This window comes from Artemia sp. Qi Xiang Cuo, chromosome 6, assembly GCF_049724085.1.
Source record: "Artemia sp. Qi Xiang Cuo chromosome 6, ASM4972408v1, whole genome shotgun sequence".
NCBI lineage: Eukaryota > Metazoa > Arthropoda > Branchiopoda > Anostraca > Artemiidae > Artemia > Artemia sp. Qi Xiang Cuo.
Genome location: NC_142799.1, coordinates 54,226,888 through 54,245,053, shown reverse-complemented (window position 1 = coordinate 54,245,053; position 18,166 = coordinate 54,226,888). Strand labels below are relative to the sequence as shown.

The 18,166-nt window shown below is 34.1% G+C and overlaps 1 protein-coding gene across 1 annotated transcript in view; it reads left to right on the top strand.

Annotated features, from left to right (window-relative positions):
* The window catches only part of LOC148951382 (uncharacterized), an 83,151-nt gene extending 65,810 nt beyond the window's left edge, over window positions 1-17,341 (top strand). Inside the window, exons 5-6 of the mRNA XM_089090835.1 lie at window positions 8,991-9,092; window positions 13,984-17,341. Of these exons, the coding sequence (XP_088946961.1) occupies window positions 8,991-9,092; window positions 13,984-15,185 (1,304 nt within the window). The 3' untranslated portion in view covers window positions 15,186-17,341. The remainder of the gene's footprint in view (window positions 1-8,990; window positions 9,093-13,983) is intronic.
* Window positions 17,342-18,166: the final 825 nt, after the last annotated feature.

The window sequence follows — 18,166 nt, the reverse complement described above, 5'->3', positions numbered from 1 at the left end:
GATGCCGTTTTTAAGAAAAATCCGATTAATTCTCCACTTGAAAATAAGCCTAATGCGGATATTAGGAAGAAATCTAATGTCCTGGGTGAAAACCACTAAGACTAATAGAACAAAATAAGTCGTTTCAATAAAAGACAGATGCCGTGTTTAAGAAAAAATCCGGTTAGTTTTAAACTTGAAAATAAGCCTATTGCGGGTATTAGGAAGAATTATAATGTCCTGGGTGAAAACCAGTAACGAATAGTACAAAATAAGTCGTTTCAATAAAAGGCAGATGCCATGTTTAAGAAAAATTCGGCTAATTTTCAACTTGAAAATAAGCCTAATGCGGATATTAGGAAGAATTCTAATGTTCTACAAAATATAAAATATCAGTGAACAATAAAATAAATATCTGTGAAATATCCGTACCTATTCGTTGCCTAAGCTTAGAAAAACATTCTGAAAAAAATTTGAATTTTTCGCACATTTTTTAAATTTTTGGGTCACTTGCCCGAGACTCTGGGCGGGTGGGCGCCCCCATTTACCCGTGCCTCAGTCATTTAAACATTTGCCTCTCAATTACTTGGACTATCTGTCTTGGCTTTTCTCTGTCTACAATTACCCAGCCCAGTCTTGATGCAACCTATGCAACCAACGGACCATTCTTAAGACCATAGGCGGGAGTGCCTTGTTTGCCTCTTTTTTAAATTCTTGATCAGCATGCCTAAGACTCTAGGCAGGCATGCCTTTCCAAAAACTAACCTGACAAGTATGTGTCCAATAAGAGTCATTCATACTCCTGCCATTTGCCCGTACCCCAGTCATTTAAACATTTGCCTCTCAGTTACTTGGAATCTCTGTCTTGGCTTTTCTCTGTCTACAATTACCCAGCCCAGTCTTTATGCAACCTATGCAACCTATTGCCCAAAATACTTGATAACTTCAATTCAAAATAAGTGGTCCTGGGTGAAAACCACTAACACAAATAGTACAAAAAAAGTTGTTTCAATAAAAGACAGATGCCGTGTTTAAGAAAAATCTGGTTAGTTTTCAATTTGAAAGTAAACCTAATGCGGATATTAGGAAGAATTCTAATATCCTGGGTGAAAACCACTAAGACAAATAGTACAAAATAAGTCGTTTCAATAAAAGACAGATGCCGTGTTCAAAAAAAATCCGTTTGATTTTCAACTTGAAAATAAGCCTAATGCGGATATTAGGAAGAATTCTAATGTCCTGGGTGAAAACCCCTAAGACAAATAATACAAAATAAGTCGTTTCAATAAAAGACAGATGTCGTGTTTAAGAAAAATCCGGTTAGTTTTCAATTTGAAATTAAACCTAATGCGGATATTAGGAAGAATTCTAATATCCTGGGTGAAAACCACTAAGACAAATAGTACAAAATAAGTCGTTTCAATAAAAGACAGATGCCGTGTTCAAGAAAAATCCGGTTGATTTTCAACTTGAAAATAAGCCTAATGCGGATATTAGGAAGAATTCTAATGTCCTGGGTGAAAACCCCTAAGACAAATAATACAAAATAAGTCGTTTCAATAAAAGACAGATGTCGTGTTTAAGAAAAATCCGGTTAATTCTCAACTTGAAAAGAAGCCTAATGTGGATATTAGGAAAAATCTAATGTCCTGGGTGATTACCACTAAGACAAATAATACAAAATAAGTCGTTTCAATAAAAGACAGATGCCGTGTTTAAGAAAAATGCGGTTTATTTTCATCTTGAAAATAAGCCTAATGCGGATATTTGGAAGAATTCTAATGTCCTGAGTGAAAACCAGTAATACAAATAGTACAAAATAAGTCTTTTCAATAAAATACAGATGCTGTGTTTAAAAAAATCCCGTTAATTTTAAAATTTAAAATAAGCCTAATACGGATATTAGGAATAATTCTAATGTCCTGGGTGAAAACCACTAACACAAATACTACAAAATAAGGTGTTTCAATAAAAGACAGATGCCGTGTTTAATAAAAATTCGGTTAGTTTTCAATTTGAAAATAAGCCTAATGCGCGTATTAGGAAGAATTCTAATGTCCTGGTTGAAAACCACTAAGACAAATAATACAAAATAAGTCGTTTCAACAAAAGACAGATGCCGTGTTTAAGAAAAATCCGGTTAGTTTTCAACTTGTAAATAAGCCTAATGCGGGTATGAGGAAGAATTCTAATGTCCTGGGTGAAAACCACTAAGACAAATAATACAAATAAGTCGTTTCAATAAAAGACAGATGCCGTGTTTAAGGAAAATCCGGTTAATTTTCAACTTGAAAAGAAGCCAATTCCGGATATTAGGAAGAATTCTAATGTCCTGGGTGAAAACCACTAAGACAAATAGTACAAAATAAGTATTTCAATAAAAGACAGATGCCGTGTTTAAGATAAATCTGGTTAATTTTCAACTTGAAAAGAAGCCTAATCCGGGTATTAGGAAGAATTCTAATGTCCTGGGTGAAAACCACTAACAAAAATGGTACAAAATAAGTTGTTTCAATAAAAGACAGATGCCGTGTTTAAGGAAAATCCGGTTAATTTTCAACTTGAAAAGAAGCCTAATCCGGATATTAGGAATAATTCTAATGTCCTGGGTGAAAACCACTAAGACAAATAGAACAAAACAAGTCGTTTCAGTAAAAGACAAATGCCGTGTTTAAGAAAAATCCGATTAATTCTCCACTTGAAAATAAGCCTAATGCGGATATTAGGAAGAATTCTAATGTCCTGGGTGAAAACCACTAAGACAAATAGTACACAATAAGTCGTTTCAACAAAAGACAGATGCCGTGTTTAAGAAAAATCCGGTTAGTTTTCAACTTGAAAATAAACCTAGTGCGGGTATTAGGAAGAATTATAATGTCCTGGGTGAAAACCAGTAAGACAAATAGTACAAAATAAGTCGTTTCAATAAAAGGCAGATACCGTGTTTAAGAAAAATTCGTTAGTTTTCAACTTGAAAATAAGCTTAATGTGGATATTAGAAAGAATTCTAATGTTCTGGATGAAAACTACTAAGACAAATAGTACAAAATAAGTATTTCAATAAAAGACAGAGGCCGTGTTAAATAAAAAAGCGGTTAATTTTCAACATGAAAATAAGCCTAATGCGGATATTAGGAAGAATTCTAATGTCCTGGGTGAAAACCACTAACACAAATGGTCAAAATAAGTTGTTTCAATAAAAGGCAGATGCTGTGTTTAAGAAAAATCTGGTTAATTTTCAACTTGAAAATAAGCCTAATGCGGATATTAGGAAGAATTCTAATGTCCTGGGTGAAAACCACTAAGACAAATAGTACAAAACAAGTCGTTTCAGTAAAAGATAAATGCCGTTTTTAAGAAAAATCCGATTAATTCTCCACTTGAAAATAAGCCTAATGCGATTGTTAGGAACAAATATAAAGTCCTGGATGAAAAACACTAAGACAAATAGTACACAATAAGTCGTTTCAACAAAAGACAGATGCCATGTTTAAGATAAATCCGGTTAATTTTCAACTTGAAAATAAGCCTAGTGCGGGTATTAGGAAGAATTATAATGTCCTGGGTGAAAACCAGTAAGACAAATAGTACAAAATAAGTCGTTTCAATAAAAGGCAGATACCGTGTTTAAGAAAAATTCGGTTAGTTTTCAACTTGAAAATAAGCCTAATGCGGATATTAGGAAGAATTCTAATGTTCTACAAAATATAAAATATCAGTGAACAATAAAATAAATATCTGTGAAATATCCGTACCTATTCGTTGCCTAAGCTTAGAAAAACATTCTGAAAAAAATTTGAATTTTTCGCACATTTTTTTAATTTTTGGGTCACTTGCCCGAGACTCTGGGCGGGTGGGCGCCCCCATTTACCCGTGCCCCAGGCATTTAAACATTTGCCTCTCAATTACTTGGACTATCTGTCTTGGCTTTTCTCTGTCTACAATTACCCAGCCCAGTCTTGATGCAACCTATGCAACCAACGGACCATTCTTAAGAACATAGGCGGGTGTGCCTTGTTTGCCTCTTCTTTAAATTCTTGATCAGCATGCCTAAGACTGTAGGTAGGCATGCCTTTCCAAAAACTAACCTGACAAGTATGTGTCCAATAAGAGTCATTCATACTCCTGCCATTTGCCCGTACCTCAGCCATTTAAACATTTGCCTCTCAATTACTTGTACTATCTGTCTTGGCTTTTCTCTGTCTACAATTACCCAGCCCAGTCTTGATGCAACCTATGCAACCTATTGCCCAAAATACTTGATAACTTCAATTCAAAATAAGTGGTCCTGGGTGAAAACCACTAACGCAAATAGTACAAAAAAAGTTGTTTCAATAAAAGACAGATGCCTTGTTTAAGAAAAATCCGGTTAGTTTTCAATTTGAAAGTAAACCTAATGCGGATATTAGGAAGAATTCTAATATCCTGGGTGAAAACCACTAAGACAAATAGTACAAAATAAGTCGTTTCAATAAAAGACAGATGCCGTGTTCAAGAAAAATCCGGTTGATTTTCAACTTGAAAATAAGCCTAATGCGGATATTAGGAAGAATTCTAATGTCCTGGGTGAAAACCCCTAAGACAAATAATACAAAATAAGCCGTTTTAATAAAAGACAGATGTCATGTTTAAGAAAAATCCGGTTAATTTTCAACTTGAAAAGAAGCCTAATGCGGACATTAGGAAGAATTCTTATGTCCTGGGTGAAAACCACTAACAAAAATAGTACAAAATAAGTTGTTTCAATAAAAGACAGATGCCGTGTTTAATAAAAATCCGGTTAGGTTTCAATTTGAAAATAAGCCTAATGCGGGTATTAGGAAGAATTCTAATTTCCTGGGTGAAAACCACCAAGACAAATAGAACAAAATGAGTCGTTTCAATAAAAGGCAGATGCCGTGATTAAGAAAAATCCGGTTAATTTTCAACCTGAAAATAAGCCTAATGCGGATAGAAAAATCCGATTAATTTTCAACTTGAAAATAAGCCTAATGCGGATATTAGGAAGAATTCTAATGTCCTGGATGAAAACCACTAAGACAAATAATACAAAATAAATCGTTTCAACAAAAGACAGATGCCGTGTTTAAGAAAAATCCGGTTAATTTTCAACTTGAAAAGAAGCCTAATGTGGATATTAGGAAAAATCTAATGTCCTGGGTGATTACCACTAAGAAAAAATGCAAAATAAGTCGTTTCAATAAAAGACAGATGCCGTGATTAAGAAAAATCTGGTTAATTTTCAACTTGAAAATAAGCCTAATGCGGATATTAGGAAGAGTTCTAATGTCCTGGGTGAAAACCACTAACAAAAATACTACAAAATAAGTTGTTTCAATAAAAGACAGATGCCGTGTTTAAGAAAAATGCGGTTAGTTTTCAAGTTGAAAATAAGCCTAATGCGGGTATTAGGAAGAACTCTAATGTCCTGGGTGAAAACCACTAAGACAAATAATACAAAATAAGTCGTTTCAATAAAAGACAGATGCCGTGTTTAAGAAAAATCCGGTTAGTTTTCAACTTGAAAATAAGCCTTGTGCGAGTATTAGGAAGAATTCTAATGTCCTGGGTGAAAACCACTAAAACAAATAGTACAAAATAAGTCGTTTCAATAAAAGGCAGATACCGTGTTTAAGAAAAATCCGGTTAGTTTTCAACTTGAAAATAAGCCTAATGCGGATATTAGGAAGAATTCTAATGTTCTGGGTGAAAACTACTAAGACAAATAGTACAAAATAAATATTTCAATAAAAGACAGATGCCGTGTTTAAGAAAAATCTTGTTTATTTTTTAACTTGAAAATAAGCCTAATGCGGATATTAGGAAGAATTCTAATGTCCTGGGTGAAAACCACTAACAAAAATAATAAAAAATAAGTCGTTTCAATAAAAGACAGATGCTGTGTTTAAGAAAAATCTGGTTAATCTTCAACTTGAAAAGAAGCCTAATCCGGATATTAGGAAGAATTCTAATGTCCTGGGTGAAAACCACTAAGACAAATAGTACAAAATAAGTCGTTTCAATAAAAGACAGATGCCGTGTTTAAGAAAAATGCGGTTAATTTTCAACTTGAAAATAAGCCTAATGCGGATATTTGGAAGAATTCTAATGTCCTGGGTGAAAACCAGTAAGACAAATAGTACAAAATAAGTCGTTTCAATAAAAGACATAATGCCGTGTTTAAGAACAACCCGGTTAATTTTCAACTTGAAAATAAGCCTAATTCGGATGTTAGGAACAATTATATTGTCCTGGGTGAAAACCACTAAGACAAATAGTACAAAATAAGTCGTTTCAATAAAAGACAGATGCCGTGTTTAAGAAAAATCCGGTTATTTTTAAATTTGAAAATAAGCCTAATGTGGGTATTAGGAAGAATTCTAATGTCCTGGGTGAAAACCACTAAGACAAATAAATCAAAATAAGTCGTTTCAATAAAAGGCAGATGCCGTGTTTAAGAAAAATCCGGTTAGTTTTCAACGTGTAAATAAGTCTAATGCGGGTAGGAGGAAGTATTCTAATGTTCTGGGAGAAAAGCACCAAGACAAATAAATCAAATAAGTCGTTTCAATAAAAGTCAGATGCCGTGTTTAAGGAAAATCCGGTTAATTTTTAATTTCAAAAGAAGCCTAATCCGGATATTAGGAAGAATTCTAATGTCCTGGGTGAAAACCACAAAGACAAATAGATCAAAATAAGTCGTTTCAATAAAAGGCAGATGCCATGTTTAAGAAAAATCCGGTTAGTTTTAAACTTGAAAATAAGTCTAATGCGGGTATGAGGAAGAATTCTAATGCTCTGGGTGAAAAACACCAAGACAAATAATACAAAATAATTAGTTTCAATAAAAGACAGATGCCGTGTTTAAGGAAAATACGGTTAATTTTCAACTTCAAAAGAAGCCTAATCCGGATATTAGGAAGAATTCTAATGTCCTGGGTGAAAAGCATTATGACCAATAATACAAAATAAGTCGTTTCAATAAAAGACAGATGCCGTGTTTAAGAAAAATCTGGTTAATTTTTAACTTGAAAATAAGCCTAATGCGGATTTTGTCAGTGATTAAGGTTTAAGTTATCTTTGTTTCTGTGTATTTGATTTTTTTTCCTTTTTAGTGTACTTTACTCCGCTTGTTTTGTATAAAAGTGGGTTATAAATAAATTATTATTATTATTATTATTAGGAAGAATTCTAATGTCCTGGGTGAAAACCACTAAGATAAATAATACAAAATAAGTCTTTTCAATAAAAGACGGATGCCTTGATTAAGAAAAATCCGGTTAATTTTGAACTTAAAAATAAGCCTAATGCGGATATTGGGAAGAATTCTAATGTCCTGGGTGAAAACCACTAAGACAAAAAATACAAAATAAGTCGTTTCAATAAAAGAGAGATGTTCTGTTTAAGAAAAATCCGGTTTATTTTCAACTTTAAAAGAAGCCTAATTCGTATATTAGGAAAAATTATAATGTCCTGGATGAAAACCACTAAGACAAATAGTACAAAATAAGTCGTTTCAATAAAAGACAGATGCCGTGTTAAAGAAAAATCCGGTTAATTTTCAACATGAAAATAAGCCTAATGCGGATATTAGGAAGAATTCTAATGTCCTGGGTGAAAACCACTAACACAAATAGTCAAAATAAGTTGTTTCAATAAAAGACAGATGCCGTGTTTAAGAAAAATCCGGTTAGTTTTCATCTTGAAAATAAGCCTAATGCGGGTATTAGGAAGAATTCTAATGTCCTGAGTGAAAACGACTAAGACAAATAATACAAAATAAGTCGTTTCAATAAAAGACAGATGCCGTGTTTAAGAAAAATCCAGTTAATTTTCAACTTGAAAATAAGCCTAATGCGGGTATTAGGAAGAATTCTAATGTCCTGGGTGAAAAGCACTAAGACAAATAGTACAAAATAAGTCGTTTCAATAAAAGACTATGCCGGGATTAAGAAAAATCCGGTTAATTTTTGGATTCGTTTTAAGGCGTAGACTTCTTTCCATTTCATTATAGGTGTCCCTGACTGGGGAAGGGGCATTCAAGGGAAAGAGAGGTCTTTGTAAGGATGTGGCGTTATATGTTCTAGAACAAAATGGCGTAAGTCCAAATGTCCGTAAAAGAAGGGATTTTCTATAAAATAAGAGCATAAAAAATATTTATCATTTATGGCTGAGTTGCGTGGTTTTGACCTATATTTTGGACAATTCTATTCAGTTTTATTTAGGCTAGAAATTGTTCTTGTGTTTTTATTTGTTTTCAATTTTTATCTGGGCATCTTAATCTTATATTAATGTAAAATGTATCTGTAAATCGTTGAGAAGTTCATTAAAGTCTGAATTCAAAATATTTTTTTTCAATCGGAAGAGGTCCCATGTTTTTATTTTTTCTTTAAGCTCTATGTGCATTCGTTCTAAGTTGATATCAGTTCCTTTAGAACAACTAAATAAATTTCATAAAAAAAGTTTTCAAAAAAGCAGATACTTTAAATGGACACTTTAGTCTAAAGACACTTTAGTCTAAAGACCTTTTGGGGCTACAACTCCCCTCATTTATGGCTACAATTTGAGCTCGTTTACGTTCTAGCATCGCTTTTTACTTTTAATAGAAAATGCCTATTCTTAAAACTATATTCTCCTAAAACTTAGAAAAGAAAATTACAAAAAAAAAACAAGTGAACGTTACATTTCAAAAATTGTGAAGTTTGGCAGTGAGCATCTAATAATGCCGTCTAAGATTCATCTATAGAAGTCATTATGGCAATCTTATTAACCTAATAAGGTTATGTTCATGGTAATGGTAATCTTAGGTACCTTAATGGTAAACTTAAACGTAATGATAAAAGGGTAGTCTTAGGTGCCTAAGATGCATCTTCTTAATAATTCTTTATTGTTTTTAAGTTAGGACTTTACTCTTTGGAATGATATTAACTGACTCCTTGACTATTTTAATGAAAATCTAAAGAACGTTACAAATTGGACGAGTTTAAAATAATCGTTAATATTTGGTTCAGCCTATCCTGATACCAATTATAAGAATTCTCGAAGTGAACAATTTGAACAAGGGCCATCTACATCCTCATATTGGTTTACCGGAGAAAAAAAGAGGTTTAACGGTAAGTTACAATATTATTACCACCGAATATAACCAGAGTTAGTTTCAAAATCTTCTAAACTACACGGTAGGTGTTTTAAGCACAAGAGATGGTGGTTGGAAACCTTTCAAAAAGAAAAAAATCCCTGATTTTGTCTGTGGAAAATCTAGAATCTAACCCAAAAATAATCTCTTTGCCTTTCTATTCATTAGAAAAGTGACGGGAAAACATTGGTCCGGAGAATTAAAATGTAGGGAGCTTGTCTTTGGTCGCAACTTTGAGCATAAAGTAGTTACAAATTGCAAATACGACAATGCCATCTATTTCATAACTTAGATAAAAATGTACCTTCAAAATCAAAGTGCCGAAACCGAATGAAATTTACGTCTAAAAAACTTTGATTTTTACTTAGTAAGTTGAACCTCAGGGGAGCCCCCTCGTTGTTTTTCTGTATTTTAGGTAATTTTGCCTGCTTTCACGTTTTTTTTCATATGAGACTGAGTCGTCTTTCCCTTGTCTACCCTCTTGGGAAATTCGTACGCGGGGGGTGGTGGTGGTGGTAGAGTGATTGCGAATTTCATGGTAGCATTAGACGTTCAGCGAATTTTATTTGCTATTCACTGTTATAAGTGATGTACTGTTGTTTTTTTTTGTGTGGGTTCCTCTAAAATAATCACTTAATGTGTCCCTTCTCGTGGGGGTACATTGTGACTAATTATTTATTTAAAAACTATGGGAAACCATTAAGACTAGACCCCGGCGCCGCGCCGGCGGATCGACTGAACGCCGCAAATGAGAGGCCTGGTTGACCGCCACCGAAGTGTCGCTACGCCACAGGCGCGCCGCCGCATGTGGAGGCGCGGTGTTCAGCTGACTTTGAATTAATTTTGTGGCAATTCTTTATTGCGTCAACCGCAAAGTCGGAGCTTTTCTTTCTCGTGTGGAGCTTTTCTTTCTATGCCCAAATTTTATTTCCCCGAAAATCTATGCGTCACCCCGAAAAAAATTGGTTCCCCGAATCCCCAAAAATCACCCAATGACGGTGCCACCCCTAGAGATTTATCACCAGTGACTTTCCCTGCCAAATATTACTTTGCATACTATAATTCATCACTGCTCTCTTGTTCGTTAATTTTCGTCTCTTTTGTTACTTTGCATACAAACCAGACAGATGCAATTGCAATATATACAGTTCTTCATATGTTGACAAAAAAAAGTATCGTCTTTATGAAATGAGATTATATCATTTCGAATTCAGCTTCCCAATTGCTATTTCTTACATCATTCATAGTCAAGTTGAATTTTTAAGTTGAATAGAACGTAGTCACTACTATACAGCTTCAGTTGGATTTTGAAATTGATAGTCCACAGATTGTTTCTATAACTGAAACGTATATTTGCAGAATTTTGTTTTATTTTGCTGTTTTCGATAAGATTTTCTTAATGTTTAATGCACAATTATTGAACGCATGATAGTTTAAAGAAAATAAAATCTTCTTTCTGAAAAAATTTACCCCCCCCCCCTCAAAAAAAACCTTCTATTGAGACAAAATTCAGCTACATACTAGGCTACGTACAAGGTTCGGGAATTAAAAATTGAAACGGAAGTTACCCCAAAAATATGATTCATAAAAAAATTGTAAATTATTACCTATAGGGGGGGGGGATATGGGGCTATCATTTCTAAATGATAATACCTATTTTTTTTTTAATTGAAAGCAGAGATGCCAAAAAGGTAATTTATTATTTTTATTTAAAGTAGAGACGGAAGAAAATGATATCAAATTCCCTGGGAAACCATTGAAATATTTTGATGGACCCAGGGCCCCATATTGAGACTTGTTCATTGTCTTAGGTAATTTGCGATTTCTCATAGGCTACTGGCCTAATTTGGGTTGTGTGTGTGCTCCCTTTTAATTAGATCCTTTGAATCTTATTGAATGCCACGGCGAATCTATGATTCAGTTTTCCAGTTGAGGTATATCTGAATAATTCGACATTTTTGTTGTTGTCATTGTACCCCTTTACTCATACCCTTAATTTTTTTTTCAAGGAACACTGGTGAATTAGGACATTATTAAGTAAATTATTTTTTTAATGTAAAGCTTATACGGTATCCTATCAAGGTGGTATCCAGAGGGGGAGGGGGTTATTACGTTTAAATGATAATATCTCGAATTTTTTTTATTGAAAGCAGGGATTCCAAAAAATTAATTATTTTTTTTAACTTGAAGCAGAGAGGGTATCCTATCAAGGTGGTAATTTTTATAAGCATTTGGAAATCAAAGCTTAAACCCAATAACTGATACTAAGTCTCCTAACATTTTGCTTGGATTAAAAGTGACGAACTAGGAAGAAAATCTCAACATCTTCCTGGAGCTACTTCAGTCTGCATATTTAAAACGGATTTAATTACATTTAAAACGGATGAGCTTTTCATTTTTTACCTAAGAAAATAGCTGGCACTTCATTTTTCTTCATACCGAATAAACCATTAAGTGTTTTTTGTTTTATTGTAATTGAAGTGTTCTAATGCGAAGTGTTCATCATATATTTTTCAATATGATAAATTTACTACTTTTAGATGCAGTTTTTTATTTAGCTGATTATTAGGTATTTATGAGTTTATAATTTGGAATAAATCCCCCCAAGAAAAAAAAATAATAATATCCAAAAGAGCAGCCAAAAGCAATAAAAAAAAGCAGCAGTTCAGGATTAGCCTACATGACATATATTCTATAAAGAAACCAAAAAAAAACTTAAAATGTTTTTTTTTTTAATTGTTATTAAAAATTAGTTTTTAATACAAGGAAGGCTTTTTAGGAATCCAAAAGAGCAAAAAAAAAATTAATATCAAAGTCCCCCATTTCAACTGGTTTAAAGGTGACAAAACAGATATTGGAAAATGGCATTATGAAAAAATTAAGCTTCTAAGTTCAAACTTATATTCAAAGTTTTTACCCAGATTTTCGTGATACGGTATTTGAAGTTTTGTATGCAGTAATGTTCGATGAAAAAAAACTACTAATTTTGATAATTGTTTATGTTAAGAATACATAGCTAATAGATATTTCAACTATTATGCAAGGGTTCTGAAACGCAACAGCCATTTCGTTTCTACCAGCTTTCTGCTTCTCTTGATGAATAACGAAGAAGACCAGTTTCCAGCCAGCGACTTGTGAAATTTTGAACCCATGAATAGGGTTGTAAATTTAATCTGTTGTAAATTTAAGCTGTGATTTGAGAAAGACTGATGAAAACATTAATGTTTGCGGTCAACATTGATCTTGTCGGCGCCGCACCGCCAACATCCTACTGGCGGCGTGGTGCCGCTGCTGTTTTTTGCCCCGCCGCTGCCGGTCTTCCCTCATCAGCGCGGCGCCGGGGTCTAATTAAAACGCTGTCATTGAGTTGGTCTCTGAGGGAAATGTCTTGAAAAACTACGGACTAAACCACATATCTAAGTATCTAGGACGTATATAGGTATCTAAAACTACGTATCTAGGAATAAAAATCTTAAGATAATTATGAAAACCAAAGGGAAGATGCATGTATCTGCTTTTGCTCGAGGAATTAAAGAAATTCGTGCAAAATTACCCACAGTCATAGGTGATGTATGGTCATTATAACCTAAATGTCCAATTTTTTCTGTTTCACCAAGTGTTTTTTTTTTTTTTTCGAAATCGATCATTTGCTTGGTTTTTTTTTTTTTTTTTTTTTTTTTTTTTTTTTCTTTTTTTTTCTTTTCCTTCAGTAAAATATTTTACCGATAGCAAAAGACTTTAAGACGCCTCACGGACTGAAATCCAGTGCACCGTGGGATGTTTTCCTTAAATTTTATAAGCTTGATAAAGATAATGAGTAAACGTTTTTACTGTATTTCTTAGACATTGCTATGTAGACTTTATTTAAGGGGCTTCATAGAATATTACAACTGCCCTACTTTTAAAGCTGCACAAATCGATGGATTTAGCTGACCTTAAGCTATGGCGCTACGTATGACTACCTCGCCTCTGAACAGACTGAAAGCTAAATTAATTCCGTTAACCGCTGGAACTTTCGTTTGTTTTTCTTTAGCTCTTTCAGTAATTTCACTCCTATAAAGGCAAGAAGCTCACATTTATCCACTAAAACCTATCACAAAGACAAACGTGCGCTTGGGCACCTATACATACAAAAATAAAGGGGAAAACCTCTGCCTTGTCTTTTCTTCTTCTTCTTCTTTCTTATTTGTACACTAATGGAGTTCATCAAATAAGTAGGCTGTGCTAATTTAAATGGTTTTAAGTGCCCAAATTATATATTTTCCATCTATTATGTCACTTCTCTTTGTCTTGTCTCGCGCTAAGCTCAAAGAAACTAACAAAAAAAACGGGTGTTATAATGCGTCAATGAATGAACAACTTGAACAGTAGGGGGTTTATCATACAAGTATTCTAAAACTATCTTGAAAAAATGCCAAGTTTCACCAAACGGTAAATGGTGTTGATAATTTTTTTTTCTTTTTACAAGTACCCTAAAACTAATAGCATGAGCCAAAGAGTATGGGTAACTAATAAGAGTGGAAACTGGCGCGAGTATTGACAAAAACAAACGCTATGAACGCCATCTGACGTTTGTAGACACTTAACATTTTTTCAGTGTAATAATAAGAATAATTAATTTAATTAGGGTAACTGGTAAATTTAAGGTAGTAATACGTTTTTGATCTCAGTTCCTGACAGAAAAATGACTACAGAGCTTGAAAAAATGCCAAGTTTTACCAAACGCTAAATGGTGTTGATATTTTTTTTTTTTTTTTTTTTTTTTTTTTTTTGATATAGCGCCAGTTCACACTCTCATAAGTTACACGTACTCTTTGGCACAAGCCTTTGAATTTTTTCTTAATGTTTTTTTGTTGTTTTTTTTTCAGAAAAGGAGAGGGAGCAAAGAAGAGACACGATACAACAGGAAACAGTTGGTTTCCCTGTTGGCTCTCCTTCCAACCGTAAAAGAAAGCGTAGATCAAAGTCACGCTCAACTGTTGAGAATCCTGAAGGCAACGCCGAACATTTGGCAAGTCGATGCAGGAAAGTAGGGTCTGAAGAAAGAGAGATTGATAAAATAATACCGTCTCCTTCCAATTCTGGGTATAAGTCACGTCGTAAAGCGAAGAATAAGAAATACAAATCACGCGCATCTACAAAGGATTTGGGAGTTGAAAGCAAGCAATCAAGACCCAAATCGGTGGAGCCTGAAAGTGTTAGTGTATTGACAGTAGCCCGTCATCTAAGCACAGCTGACGATCATCTCGGCTCTCTCGCGCCCAAAATTACTTCAATTTTTTCAAGGGTTGTTGCCTTAGAGGACGAAACTGTGGGAAGTTCAAATAAACTACTAGACGATAGTTCAGTTAGGAATGCTCTCAACATGGCCAAAGAAAAATTCATTGCTCTCTTAGACATCGACAATTTGGATAAAAAGTCTAAAAAGCGAATGGAGAAAGCCATTCAACTTGTCGAAGCATTAAATTTGAAATTCCCTGTGAAATCCTCAGTGTCATCTATCCCATTCCTTAACCACACAATTGACAATCATTATTTCTCCCAGATCGTTGCTGACATTTTAGTTTCATCTGGTCGACCAAGTCTATCTGATAATGAATTAGAAAGTATAATCGTTAGACTTTTACCGACTTCCAGCAAAAAGTACGGCTTGTCGAGTGACGAACTTGAAGTAGTGTCAACCTCTAATGCACTACCCGTATTGACCACAAATGCCAGTGTTGTTTCAAGCACCTCGCAAGAAGTACCCGTTACACCAGGGAATTGCTGCTCCCCAGAATCTTTGTTTGATGAATTGAGTGTGAATTGCCCCACTTCGTTTTCGTCTCCCTTATCAACTGCACCAAAAGCTCCTGCTACTGACTTCTACTTTCTCCAGCCACAACAGGAGCCAAAATTTCCACAGCCACAGCTTTCTGTTGAATTTGAATCTACATTTGGCTCTCAAGTTCTACCCTGCGAATCTAGTCCTCAAGATCTGTGTCCTTCCATTCCTAATAACTATCGTTACTTCAACCAGGGAACAATCAAAAATATAACAGGCTCTGAGGATCCCATGTATTCAAGTTAAAGGCGCTCGAAACACTCCACTTAAGGGTCCAATAGACGTTGTGTTTTTGAAGCTAAAAATAGCTGTATTTTCTTATAACCGGACCATGCTACGCAATCTTATGGGCCTGTTTTCTTGGTAAATGATTGTTTTAAGTGTGTTTTAATGCTCGTGTATTTAATCCCGCCGCCCCCCCCCCCCCAGAAATTTTGTCTTGTAAAAACATGACAAAATGCGTGCAGACAAAATTTTATATGTTTTAAAGTTGTTTTTGTAAACCCCCGTTCCCCACCCGAGCCAAAATCCTGCTTAGGGTCTTGTTTGATACACAGCCAGCTGTGTTTTTTTTTTAGGGATTCCTGTTTATAGTTTTTTTTTGTTTGGGGAGGGGGTCTGCCAGCTGTATTTTTACTAGGGGTTGTAGACAGATTTGCTTGAGAGAGTACTTTTATAGTTTTGAGCAGAATCCTCGCCTTTAATTTTCCTAATAGGCTAATTAGTGTTTTTTACAAACAAGATCTCTGTCTCTAGCTACCAAAGAACAATGGATAAAAAAGATAGACAAAAAATGTGGTAACAAAGCGAAAATTGTACCATGAATTTATTCTGATGCATTGGTATATATTTGGGACAACTCAACAAAAGAAGAGGAGAACAAAAAAAAACTAGTAATAAAAGATAATAACAAATTATTCAAACTGTTGACTCAAATGTTCAACTTAGAATTAATAACTTTTTTAATGACAAGCCTGTGAAAACATCTCTTGGAAAGGTAAAATCTCGTTAAATCTCACTAAAAATTCTCTCTGTTGAACCAAAGTAGACATTTCCCCTATGAGCATCCATCCTTCAAAAATTTGAATATTTTGCTACGACATCGTTGCTTCTTCTTTGAAAGAAGTCATATTGCCTTGTACGACCTTATCATCAACTAAATTCTACTTCTGCTTATCAAGGATTGAACAGTTTGTCGTTCTCTTCACTTGTGGTTCATTTGTTATATCATTTATCGCAATTCCATTTTGTTTCTGTTATTTAACTGTTTGTAGTTACAAAAAAAACTGTTCATTGTTTGGTTTATACGTTTGTTGTTTTAAACTGTTCATTGTTTGGTCATTGTTTGGTTAAAAGACTGTACTAGGCGTAAAAGACTAATCTCAACTGGACAACGGTATTTATATAGTTCGGTTGGGTCTCTTTAACGACATGTCTTGCTATACTGGTAACTTTAAATAATTGTGCATGCATGGTTTTTAACGAATAAGGTTGTGTGACTCCTTGATTCTTCTCCTTCTTCTCTGAAAAATGTTTTTGAGGAATTGCAGCTTTGCCTAATAAGGCTTTAATGAAGTTATGTACTGTAGACACTTAAGATATTTTTATTAGGTTTTATTAGGTTAACTTAGGGTAGTGAGATTAGATGGCAAATTTTATTCAATGGCTCATTTCATTCCGGAGTAAGGTCAATGGCCTCTTGACTTTGGGTAGTGGTATTTCAAGAGGCTTTGTGCTCCACAACACAAATTGTTCTGAAGAGTAGAAAAATCAAAAACGTCTAAAGGGTTGTTTCAGCGGGGGAAACATAGTTTGTTCAATGATTTTTTTTTTTTTTTTTTCCAGTATCTAATATACAATATTTTGATATTAAAAAAAATCAAATGCAAATATTCATATGAGTGAGAAAAGAGAATATAACGCGTTTATACAAATAAAAAAACAGGAATCTATATATAATCTAGGAAGTAAATAAGACATAAGAAAACGAATTGATAAAACTTATTTAGTTTGAGAAGGTTGGCAGTGAATCTACGTTTTAAGCGGCTTTCACACTACGTGCTTAATATTCTATGCTAAGTATTTAAGTTACATTGTGTTAACCATTAACTTTCATAATTAAAGCAATCCTTTCACACAAGGCTACCGAAAACTTAAAATACCATCATCATTATTGTCTAAAACCATCATAATCAAACTTTTCAAATATAAAAAATGTAGGAGTGGAGATGGGGATTCAAGCTCTGATGAAGAGTGAAGGCTCTCTAGAGCAATTTTGTTAATTTAGGTTCAAAATTCGTTTGTTGCCTATCCATGAATTCTATTTCGGGAATTCCTCAAATTCAGTGTTGACTCTTTGTTACGTAGCATAAACTCTCGAGTCTAATTGGAGTTTTTGTTTATTTTGATGGTAATGCGGAGCCCTTTCAAATGCGGACCCCAACTGGGCCCAATCAACCTTTATTCGGCCCTGCCTATGGTAGGGGTAAAATTTGCTCCGTAAGGTCGCGTAACGCTATGTAAAATCGTAATATTTACTATTGTGAAAGACTTAACAGCGTTGTGTGAAAGCACCACTACAAAAAATGCCACAACGTTTTTTACTTACCGCTGCCATTTATAGCATCGATAAAACTGAGAAACATTCTAATTGAGATGTGTACTTTATCAAGGAGGATAGTATAGTGAAGATATGGAAACTTCACCGGTGCAAGTTATCAATTCTAGCAGATTCGGTTGTGCTAGTTTGATGTGTTAGCTGTTTATCAAAACTAAGAAACATTTTAATTGAGGTGTGTACTACGTCAAGGAGGATAGTATAGTGAAGCCATGGAAACTTCACCGGTGTATGTTATCGATTCTAGCAAATACGGTTGTGTTAAGAAAAATTATATTTGGAAGTTAAATTTTAATACAGTTTTCTTATGAAAAATTATTTTCAGTGTATATAATCTGCATAGGAAAAATAGGGCAGAGATTCTTTGCTTCTTTAGGGGGCATTTCAGGTTTTCTTGAGCTACCTTACTGTTGTGTCTTGCTCATATATCTCTTTACTTATTGGATATGCATTTCAATGTCGTCATTTTTATTTTCTTTATTACTATCGGAATGTCTTATGATAGAAACGAGGGTGCACCTTTTCACAAGATTTAATAAAGAAATTTAATAAATAAGGGCATTTTTAGGAAAAATTTTTATGTGAAATGAACAAGATATTGATATAGGCC